Below are 12,689 nucleotides of genomic sequence, written 5' to 3'. Positions count from 1 at the left end.
TTTTTTTTTTCATGGATAGGAAAGAGTTTATTTTTACATACACACATTTTATTCCAAAAAGGATTTTAGAATGCTAAAACAGAGAACTAAAGATGAGCCAACCTCAAATATAATCCTGATATAAAATGTGCTGCTTTGGGCATTTTTTTTTTTGGTTATCATTAATATACTTACATGAGCAACATTGTGGTTACTCCGAATAGCTTTGGCTATTCAGAATTTGTGGTGGTTACATATGAATTTTAGAACTATTTGTTCCAGTTCGTTGAAGAATGCTGTGGGTATTCTGATAAGGATTGCATTGAATCTGTAGATTGCTTTAGACAGGATGGCCATTTTGACAATATTAATTCTTCCTACCCAAGAGCATGGGATGAATTTCCATTTATTACTGTCCTCCTTAATTTCTCTTAAGACTTTCTTGTAGTTTTCAGCATATAGGTCTTTCACTTCCTTGGTTAGGTTTATTCCTAGGTATTTTATTATTTTTGATGTAACTGTGAATGGAATTGTTTTCCTGATTTCTCTTTCTGTTAGTACATCATTGGTACATAGGACTGCAATAGATTTCTCTGTATTAATTCTGTATCCTGCAACTTTGCTGAATTCAGATATTAGTTCTAATAGTTTTGGAGTGGAGTCTTTGGGGTTTCTTATGTACAATATCATGTCATCTGCAAACTGTGACAGTTTGACTTCTTCCTTACCAATCTGGATGCCTTTTATTTCTTTGCGTTGTCTCATTGCCATGGTAGGACCTCCAGAACTATGTTGAATAAAAGTGGGGAGAGTGGGTATCCTTGTCTTGCTCTCAATCTTAGAGGAAAAGCTTTCAGCTTCTCGCAGTTAAGTATGATGTTGGCTGTGGGTTTGTCATATATGGCCTTTATTATGTTGAGGTACTTGCCCTCTGCACCCATTTTGTTGAGTATTTATCACGAGTGGATGTTGAATTTTGTTGAATGCTTTTTCAGCATCTATGGAGATGATCATGTGGTTTTTGTCCTTGTTTTTGTTGATGTGGTGGATGATGTTGATGGATTTTCAAATGTTGTACCATCCTTGCATCCCTGGGATAAATCCCACTTGATCATGGTGTATGATCCTCTTGATGTAAGAATTCAATTTACTAATATTTTATTGATTATTTTTGCATTTATGTTCATCAGGGATATTGGTCTGTGGTTTTCTTTTTTTGTGGTGTCTTTGCCTGGTTTTGGTATTAGAGTGATGCTGGCTTCATAGAATGAGTATGGAAGTATTCTCTCCTTTCTATTTTTTGGAAAACTTTAAGGAGAATGGGTATTATGTCTTCTCTAAATGTCTGATAAAATTCATCAGTGAACCCATCTGGTCTGGGAGTTTTGTTTTCTTGGATAGCTTTTGATTACCAATTCAATTTCATTGCTGGTAATTGGTCTATTAAGATTTTCTGTTTCTTGCTGGGTCAGTCTACCCTGTTCTCTTGTAATATCTTTTTCTGGTTTGAGTATTAAGGCAATGCTAGTCTCAGAATTAGACCATTTTATGGAAGCATTTATATAATGGGTATTTTTTCCTTGATAAAATGTTTTGTAGAATTTATCAATGAAATCTTCTGGTCCAGAGTCATTATTGTGGGGTTCTTCCCTTTAAGTTCATAGTTACAGGGTTGGCAGTTATTTCTTTTTGAGTCAGTATGGTGGCTTTGTGTCTTTTGAAGAAACCTATCCATTTCATTTGATATTGTGTCAAAGGCTTTCTCCATTTCATCTATGTTAACCAATTCACTGGTGTAAAGTTCTTCATACTATTCTCTTATTAACCATTTGATATCTATAGTAATGTCACTTCTCATTCCTGATATGGGTAATTTGTGTGTTCTCCTTTTTTCCTATCAGTTGGCTATAGATACCAATTTTATTGAGCTCTCTATACACACTTAACTTGTACATATATGTCTCCAATAAAACTCTAATTGGACTAAGAAAAGTAGGACGCCAGGTTTTATCGTTTCTTTTGATGCAACCCATAACAGCTAAGCAGAGTGCCCCTATGCCGTCAGCAATATTTTTGAAAAACGAGTGAAATGGTGATAACAGTGAAGGCCAGATTAATATGCCATCAGCAGTACTTTCTGAAAAACAAGAGTGAACAGGTGATAACAGTGAAAGAAAGATTAAAGATGGTGGTATGAGAGGTGAGACCAAGGCCTCCTCCAAAAACCACACATAGTATGAAAATACAGTTAACACAACTAATCCTGAAAGAGCAACAGAAAAAAGGCTGCACCAGACTGCATGTACCTGGAGAAAAGAACAGACCTCAGGGAACAGGGTAACGTACCAAAGCCATGACCCAGCAGGACCCAGGCCCTTCCCCAACCCCAGCTCACCGGTGGGAGGAAGAGAAACGGTACAGGGAGGGGGTGAAGGCCCAGGACTACTGAACACACAACCCTGGAGATCTTCTCTGGGAGCATGAACTTACATTGCATGGTGCTCTGCTGATTAGTGGGGTGGGAAAGCTAAGACAGGCAGAATACCTGGAGAGACTGAGAAGCCAGCTACTTGTGGAAAGCACAGATCCACATCCACCTGCTCTGGGACAAAAGAAACATGGGTATTCTGAGAACTCCTAACAGCAAGAGGGATGCTAAAGGGGCAAGGATTGCACAGAACTTACTGCACAGGAAAAAGGACAGGTGGACAAAATTATCCAGGTGCACTCTGCCCAGCAAGTTGGGAAGTTTCAGGAGCCTCAGGCACTCCATCCCCCTGGCTGGCCAGGCAGCTCCGAGGCCCCCCACCATGATACGCAGACTGCTGGGACATTCTTTCCTGCGGGCAAGCACAGGTTCCCAAACCAGAAGCCCCTGCGCTGGCATCAAACCAGCCAGAGGGAAGCCCCACCTACAGCAGCTACAAATGCAAAGCACAGAGGCTTATACCTGTGTGTTCGGCCCACTGGTTCTGGCAGTGGAGACAGGCATAGCAGCTAGAAAGCAGTAAACAGCCCTTTACTCTCCCCAGGCACCAGCACCGCTCCCCTGCGACCCCCAACATCACTCCAGATGCTCAGCAGCTCCAGATACTAGAGCTTCTGGGCACTAGAGGGCACCACAAGGGTTTTAAAAGCAGATTAGATATGGTGGAGGAGATGATAAATCAAACAGAAATCAGAGAAGAGTACAAAGAAGGTGAGGCACAGAGAGAAAAAAGGATCTCTAGGAATGAAAGAATATTAAGAGAACTGTGTGACCAATCCAAACAGAACAATATTCATATTATAGTAGAGTAACAGAAGAAGAAGAGAGAGAAAAAGGGATAGAAAGTGTCTTTGAGGAGGTAATTGCTGAAAACTTCCCATATGGGGAAGGAGATAGTCTCTCAGGCCATGGAGGTTCACAGGTCTTCCAACACAAGGGACCCAAGGAAGAAAACACCAAGACATATAATAATTAAAATGGCAAAGATCAAGGAAAAGGAGAGACTACTAAAAGCAGCGAGAGAGAAAAAAGATCACATACAAAGGAAAATCCATCAGGCTATCTATCATCAGACATCTCAGCGGAAACATTATAGGCCAGAAGAGAGCGGCATGATATATTTAATGCAATGAAGCAGAAGGACCACAAACCAAGAATAAGTTAGACTCTTTATCCAGCAAGATTATCATTTAAATTTGAAGGAGGGATTAAACAATTTCCAGATACGCAAAAGCCTCCCACAAACCAACTCTAGTGTATTTTAGAGGGACTGCTCTAAATGTTCCCTAGATGGAAGTGTTCCTAAGGCTAAACAGGTGTCACCAGAGGTAGTAAAACCACAGTAAAGAAAGTAGAACAGTTAATTACTGAACAAATGCAAAATTAAATCAACTACCCCCAAAGTCAGCCAATGGATAGACAAAGAGTACAGAATATGTTACCTATATATAAAGAATGGAGGAGGAAGAAAAAGGAGGAGAAAAAAAAAAACCTTTAGATTGTGTTTGTAATAGCATACTAAGTGAGTTAAGTTAGACTCTTAGATAGTAAGGAAGTTAACCCTTGAACCTTTGGTAACCACGAATCTAAAGCCTGCCATGGCAATAAGTACATACCTATTGATAATCACCCTAAATGTAAATGGTCTGAATGCACCAATCAAAAGACATAGAGTCACTGAATGGCTAAAAAAACAAGACCCAACTACATGCTGCCAGAAGAGACTCACTTCAAACCTAACCACATACACAGACTAAAAGTGAAGAGATGGAAAAAGATAATTCATTCAACTAATAGGGAGAAAAAAGCAGGAGTAGCAATACTTCTATCAGACAAAATAAACTTCAAAACAAAGAAAGTCAGAAGAGACAAAGAGGGACATTACATAATGATAAAGAGGTCAATCCAACAAGAGAATATAACCATTATAAATATCTATGCACCCAAAACAGGAGAACCTACATATGTGAAATGAATACTAACAGAATTAAAAGGGGAAATAGAATGCAATGCATTCATTCTAGGAGAATTCAACACTCCATTCACTCCAAAGGACAAAAGCAACAGGACAGAAAATTAAGTAAGGAGACAGAGGCACTGAACAACACATGAGAACAGATGGACCTAACAGACATCTACAGAACTCTGCACCCAAAAGCAGCAGGATACACATTCTTCTCAAGTGCACATGGAACATTTTCAAGAATAGATCATATACTAGGCCACAAAAAGAGCCTCAGTAAATTCAAAAAGATTGAAATTGTACCAACCAGCTTCTTAGACCACAAAGGTATCAAACTAGAAATAAATTATGCACAGAAAACAAAAAACCACAGAAACACCATGGAGGCTTAACAACATGCCCTTAAATAACCAATGGATCAATGACCAAATAAAAACAAAGATCAAGCAATGACAAATGACAACAATAATTTAACACCGAAAAATCTGTGGAACACAGCGAAGGCCGTGCTGAAGAGGGAAATATATTGCAATACAGGCCTACCTCAGGAAACAAGAACAATCCCATATGAACAGTCCAAACTCACAATTAATGAAACTAGAAGAGGCAGAACAAATGAGGCCCAAAGTCAGTAGAAGGAGGGACAATAATAAAGATTAGAGCAGAAATAAATAAAATCGAGAAGAATAAAACAACAGAAAGAATCAAGAGAAAGCAGCTGGTTCTTCAAGAAAATAAACAAAATAGATAAACCCCTCGCAAGATGTAGGAAGAAAAAAAGAGAGTCTACATACATAAACAGAATCAAAAATGATAAAGGAAAAATCACTACCAACACCACAGAAATACAAAGAATTATTAGAGAATACTATGAAAAATTATATGTCCACAAACTGGATAACCTAGAAGAAATGGACAACTTTCTAGAAAAATACAACCTTCCAAGGCTGACCCAGAAAGAAACAGAAAATCTGAACAGACCAATTACCAGCAACGAAATTGAATTGGTAGTCAAAAATCTACCTAAGAACAAAACCCCTGGACCAGATGGCTTCACTGCTGAATTTTATCATATTTATTGAAGACCTAATACCCATTCTCCTTAAAGTTTTCCAAAAAGTAGAAGAGGATGGAATACTTCCGAACTCATTCTATGAGGCCAGCATCACTCTAATACCAAAACCAGGCAAAGACACCACAAAAAAAACAAAATTACAGACCAATATCCAGATGAACATAGATGCAAAAACACTTAACAAAATATTAGCAAACTGAATTAAAAAATACATCAAAAAGATCATCCACCATGATCAACTAGGATTTATTCCAGGGATGCAAGGATGGTAGAATATTAGAAAATCCATCATCATCATCCACCACATCAACAAAAAGGACAAAAATCACATGATCATCTCCATAGATGCTGAAAAAGGAATGACAAAACTCAACATCCATTCATGATAAAAACTCTCAACAAAGTGGGTAGAGAGGGCAAGTACCTCAACATAATAAAGGCCATATATGACAAACCCACAGAAAACATCATATTTAACTGCAAGAAGCTGAAAGCCTTTCCTCTAAGATCAGGAACAAGACAAGGATGCCCACTCTCTCCACTTTTATTCAATGTAGTACTGGAGGTCCTAGCCACGGCAATCAGACAACACAATGAAATAAAAGGCATCCAGATTGATACAGAAGTTGTTTAACTGTCACAGTTTGCAGATGACATGATATTGTACATAAAAAAACCTAAAGAATCCACTCCAATACTACTAGATTTAGTATCTGAATTCAGCAAAGTTGCAGGAAACAAAACTACTGCACAGAAATCTGTTGCATTTCCTATACACTAACAATGAACTAGCAGAAAGAGAAATCAGGAAAACAATTCCATTCACAATTGCATCAAAAAGAATAAAATACCTAGAAACAAACCTAACCAAGGAACTGAAAGACCGATACCCTTTAAACTATAAGACACTCTTAAGAGAAATTAAAGAGGATACTAGCAAATGGAAACTCATCCCATGCTCTTGGCTAGGGAGAATTAATATCGTCAAAATGGCCATCCTACCCAAAGCAATATATAGATTCAATGCAATCCCTATCAAAATACCAATAGTGTTCCTTCAACGAACTAGAGCAAATAGTTCTAAAATTCATATAGAACCACAAAAGATCCCGAATAGCCAAAGCAATCCTGAGAAGGAAGAATAAAGCTGGGGGGATTACACTCCCCAACTTCAAGCTCTACTACAAAGCCACAGTAATCAAAACAATTTGGTACTGGCACAAGAACAGACCTGTAAACCAATGGAACAGACTAGAGAGCCCAGGTGTAAACCCAAGCACACATGATCAATTAATATACGATAAAGGAACCATGGACAAACAATGGGGAAATGACACCCTCTTCAACAACTGGTGTTGGCAAAACTAGATGGCTACATGCAAGAGAATGAAACTGGATTATTGTCTAACTCCATATATAAAAGTAAACTCGAAATGGATCAAAGACCTGAATGTAAGTCATTAAACCATAAAACTCTTGGAAGAAAACATAGGCAAAAATCTCCTGAATATAAACATAGGCAACTTTCTCCTGAGAGTTCAGGCAAGGGCAACAAAAGCAAAGATGAACAAATGGGACTACATCATGCTAAAAAGCTTCTATATAGCAAAGGACACCATCAGCAGAACAAAAAGGCATCCTGCAGTATGGGAGAATGTATTTGTAAATGACATATCCAACAAGGGATTAACATCCAAAATATATAAAGAACTCGCACACCTCAACACCCAAAAAGCAAATAACCTGATTAAAAAATGGGTGGAGGTTGGGGTGGATTAATGATTGTGCATTGAGCATTGACTCCCCTATACAGAATTTTATTGTTATTAACAACCATTTGATCAATAAATATGAGAGATGCCCTCTCAAAAAAAAAAAGTGGGAAGAAGAAATACATACATATTTTCTTGTTATGAATAAGCTATCTGAAGTATAAGTAAGATTACTAAAACTCAGGTTGCCTTCTGGGCAGAACTAGGTGGCTATGGAAGGTGGAAGGGAAGGTTAAATTGTCAACTCTCATACCTGTTGAAATTTGAACAATGAAAATGTCTTACCTAGTTCAAACATAAAAACGTTTTTTTTTAAAGGATGAGATTTTTAAAAGAAAAAAAAGTTGCAAGACTTAAATGATATATCCCTTACAGAGTGCTCTGCATGAAGACTGTCTAATGTTAGTATCTGCCTGTTCACATCAATGGATTAATGGGCCATGAATGGCAGAAAATTTTAAATTTATTTCAATGACCAAAAATATTATATACATGCCTAAATTTCATGCACTGAAACCACTTTCACTTAAGTATTAACTACAGAATATATAACCATGAAAAAAATTCAAACTGTACAAAAGGACATAAAAATGAAAAGCAAGTCTTCTACCATACCCAGTGTCACAATCCCTACAAGTTACTACTTTTTAAACATTTGTGTTTAGTTTGGGTGGTTACCTCAATAATTCTAAATCAAGCACTTTCTCCTCAATTCCATAATTCAGCAGTAGCTAAAGACTCAGTGTGATGAAAGATAAGGAAATTGGCATCCTAAAATGGCTTCTGTCAACTTCTGTCAGCTAGAGCATTACTTTCATATTGTAATGGTTTATATCACTGGTTTCTAAAATTATATTTAGACCTTCAGCACTTCACATGTAACTTATTTCTAAAAACCAAAAGCAAATCAACCTGCTTACAAAATTGTGCTTTGTGATTAATCCTTGCAGAATCAATTAACATGACTGACCACTTAAGAGGAATATAAATTACATACCATTAAATCTGTTTAAGTTGTCCAAATGAAACAGATTCCCTTTTCTTACACTCTCACTTAGAATTTTACCAGAATTTTTCTTCATTCATGGTCACATCATCATTTTCCTGTTCAACCATTTTCCTTCCAGCACTCTTGTGTTTTTTTTATTGATGAAGATGGCATGTACCTTCAACTAATCATGAATCATCCAGGTTCTTAACCACATATATTTCTTAAATTTAATATCTTCTTGAAGACAGTCTCAGCATCTTCTGATTTTCTACTTTAAATTAGACTGATTGTTCTCTAGTTTTGCTATATAGCTGTCATCCTAAGTTGTTGTTTTTTAATCCTTCTTGGACAGGGTCTACTCTTCACCAGTATTTCTCTTGCTTCTTGAATTTCTTTTTCATTTTCTGGAGCACAGTCTCAAAAAATCCACCATAACTTTGTTAAGAGGTCAACTTCCTACATTGCTGTATATTTTAATATATATTTTATGCACATACATGATTTAGAATTGATTGGCTGAGTTTTGTGTTGAAAATTCATCCAATCTCCACCCAACTCTGATTTCAGAAACAATAATTTTAACATCCAGTGTTGACTAATGACCTCTTTGACTGATTTGGTTTCTCTGAGTTCAGAATATCTTCTTTATTCTTAATGTTCTGACATGTAAGAAGGATGTAACTAGTCTTCTTAAAATTGTTACTGCCTGGTGTATTTCTGCGTAGACCCTTATAATTTGAAATGTCATGTCTCTCAGCTCTGAGATACTTTATTCCATCATTTCCTTGAGTATTTTCTCTCATTTTCTCCTTACTTTGTCCAACTCCTCTAAATCATTGATTTTTTTCTCGTTTTCCACCTTTTTGCAAAACATACTGAGAGATTTCTTCAACTTCTTCCAGTTTTTATATTTATTTTTGTCTGTGTTTTTGGTCTCAGCAACATTTCTGCCTCTGAGTATCCTTCCCTTTTTCTTCGCCTTTTATATAGCAGTCATAACAAAAATATCTTCCCTCCTTTCCTCATTTTCTCTAAGAAAGCTCATGGCTCCTAGAACATAATAAGCCATGTTGTTTATAATGGTCTATACCAGTGAAAAAAACAAAAAATACTTTGAAAACTGGCTGGCTTCTGGAGTTTTACTCTGGTCAAGGACAAGACACAGGGTAAAGATACTAACAAAAGAAAGCAAAAAAATCTAACAGATACATAGTAGTCCTACTTGTTGCTTTGACATGGAAAAATGTTCCTGTACATGCAAGATGGGAGTAAACACAGTAAGGAGATATGGATAGAACTAATAATTCAGTATTTTATTACATTTTAAACCTTGAAAGTCTTATTTATGTAAAGAGATTTAGGTTAGGACAGTATCTTATTTAAACACTGAAATCACAATTTGAATAGCATGGCACTGGTCACAGAACACAGTAAAGACCAGAAACAGACCCAAACATTAATATATTTAATTTACTACATTATAGGTGACATTTTAAGCCAGCAGAGAAAAGCATTTATTCTCAGTAAGTGATGGTACAACTGGCCAGCAATTTAGGGGAGAAATGAGTCCCCGACACAAGTCTCACATCAAATAAATTCCAGATATATTAACAATTTAATTTTAAAGCCTATCCATTAATCTAATTAAATATGTTTTAAATATTGAGGATGGATAAAGACTTTCTAAGCAAGACTCCAAGGCCAGAAACCTTTAAAGGGAAGAGACTGCCAGGCTTAACCATCTCTGCTTTTTCCTTTTTGGGGGAAGAGGGGTAGAGAACTTGAAAACAAAATTAAAATGTAAATTACAAAATTACAAAAAACAAAACAAAACCCACAGCCAGTCCAACAAAAGTTAGCAAAGAATTCAAAAAAGGTAATTTTATAGAAGAAAGTTTATGACAAATGGTCAATTATGCTATCACTTAAGAAATGTAAATTTAAAACAATATATCAAGTTCTACCTATCAATTTAAATACTCAGTTTTAAGAGTATAGAAGAACAGGCACTATTCAACTATTGGTAACTGAGTAGTTGATAGAACTCTAGCAACATCTGTAAATGTTTAAAGAATACTCAATGCCACAGCAATTTCACTTTTAATAGCCTAACTTGAATGTGGAAGTTCATTGCTGTACTGTTTATAATAAAACCCAAAAAAGCTAAATGTCCAACCACAGGGACTGTAATAATATGAAAACACTAAACTAAAATTATAATATAGATCACTAATGAACATAGAAAGCAAAATATGACTTTGATACTAAATTCTAGAGATTATAATACCATACATAGCAGCTCCATTTCTATAAAAATATATGTATATATATATATATGCACACAAGTGGATTAACAGAAAATCCTGGAAGAACATATATCAAAATATCAATCATCCATTCTGATTGACATAAGTACATAGCAAACAATAGCAAATTTAAATATAAACTGCCAAAAAAGGAATTATCAGTCTCCTAATGGACTAAGAAGAAACCCAGTCCCCTAATAAACTAAGAAGAAACTCTTTTCAATTGTTTGGTAAAACTATACTCTATGTTCAAATAAATCAGAAAGAAAGAGTGGAAAGGAAAAAAATCAAGAATGAAATAATATGTAACTTGGGTCCTACATAATATTTTACCAAAAAAGAAAAATAAGCTATTCAAAAGAGCACATATGCTGAATTCAGTTATTCTCTTTACTCTTTACCCTAATCTCCAGCTACCTGGTGAATAGCACAAACCATAACCAGAGTCATGCTACAAATTGCCTCTTTTAGAAAAATAAAACAAGATGTGTTAACTTGCTTATGGTAATATTGCAATGTATACATATGTCAAATCATTATGTTGTACATTTTTCATATGTTCAATTTTGTCAATTACACCTCAACACAGCTGCAGGGAAGAAAAAGATGGATTATACTGATCATTTGTATATTCAAAGAACATGGGATGGGGAAGCAGGGGAGAGACAGAAAAAGGCAGGAAGCTTCAAAGGCATTCTTAAAGTTCAAATGAGAGAATGATTCATATTGAGCACAAAAAAAGCCACCCTCAAGAAAATTTCAATGTTAAAAAGGTGTGTGTGTGTGTGTGTGCACGCATGCATGCCACACATGCCTTACAGTAAGAAAATAAAGAAGAATTTCTTGAAATTCTTATTAGATTATTGGTCAGGATTACAAAAAGTAACATCAATATTTGAAATAGCTTTTCAAATAACCGTTCTTTTCTAAACTTAAAACTACACTGTTTCAATTCTGAATTAATACTCACTGTATTCCAGCTTCTTTCTCTTCTTTTTCTCTTTGAATTGTTCTTCCTCCTCCCTGACTCCCTCTTCCCCCTCTTCTCTTTGTTCCTCTCCCAAAGTATCATAAAATACCGGATCACGATGAGCAGCCTTCCTCTGGAAATGTTTAGTTTTGGATCCCCCTTTAACAAGTACAACTTTTCTTTTCAAACAAGTACAGCCAAACATACAGTCTGGTCGGCGGCAGTGAGCAGGCTGGCGCTTCTCCAAGGCTAGACTGGAACATACACAACCCAATCGACAGAAGTCATTGTTGCATGGAGGGGCTCGCTTCCTTATGATTGTGTGGATAGGTTTAGTTTTGAGAGATGCCTAAAGTTAAAAGGAGAAAACTGTCAATCTACTAAATCATCCCCTAACACCACCAACACCTTACAGTCATGCACTGGTCTGCCTTCCTTCTCTTTGAGCACTCAGTACCAACAGCACAAAACCAGAACAGAATCAGAACATGAATATAATGAGGACTCTGAGCAATCCACACTAATGCATAGCACAGACAATGAAGAGGATATTTCAATTAATGATGAGCCAAAATATCAAAAAGGATTAATTTATTCTCAAAATGGAAATCACACATAATATTCCAGGGTAGGGGTTGACAAACAAGGTCCACAGGCCAAATCCAACCTGTTCGTAAGGTTTCACTGGAACACAGCCAGGCTCATTCATTTACATAACTTCTATGGCATTACAACAGCAGAGTTGAGTAACTGCAATACTGAGTGCATGACCCCTAAAGCCTAAAATATTTACAATCTGGCCCTTTACAGAAAGTTTGTCAACCCTTGCACTACGGTAATTCATAAAAAGGGAATGGGATAAAATATGCATAAGTCTTTAGGAATGATTAATAATGAAGGACACAATCTGCATTTAGTTTCAACATCTGATGATCATCAACTCTAGAATTAGTCACAGAAATAAAAACTGAACAGTAGGTAAGGGACAGAAATTTCATGAAAAAAAAAATCATCCCCACAATGCCATTTCATATACCAGAGGCTGCTGAGATGGGTGAATCATTAATAAATGAAAAACTGTTAATATAAAATTTTACAAGAGACAAAAGGTTTATCTCTATAGGTTACAAATTTTTTGGATTTTC

The 12,689-nt window shown here is 36.2% G+C and overlaps 1 protein-coding gene across 18 annotated transcripts in view; it reads right to left on the bottom strand.

Annotated features, from left to right (window-relative positions):
• Nucleotides 1–12,689, bottom strand: part of MGA (MAX dimerization protein MGA) — a 210,131-nt gene that overhangs the window by 41,988 nt on the left and 155,454 nt on the right. For all 18 annotated transcript variants that reach the window (XM_073211664.1, XM_037018924.2, XM_017642832.3 and 15 more), the window contains one exon: nucleotides 11,545–11,893. In XM_073211664.1, the coding sequence (XP_073067765.1) occupies nucleotides 11,545–11,893 (349 nt within the window). The remainder of the gene's footprint in view (nucleotides 1–11,544; nucleotides 11,894–12,689) is intronic.

Source organism: Manis javanica, chromosome 8 (genome assembly GCF_040802235.1).
Source record: "Manis javanica isolate MJ-LG chromosome 8, MJ_LKY, whole genome shotgun sequence".
In the NCBI taxonomy this organism is placed as follows: domain Eukaryota; kingdom Metazoa; phylum Chordata; class Mammalia; order Pholidota; family Manidae; genus Manis; species Manis javanica.
Note: the sequence above shows the minus strand (reverse complement) of the source record. Positions and strands in the feature narration are given on the sequence as shown.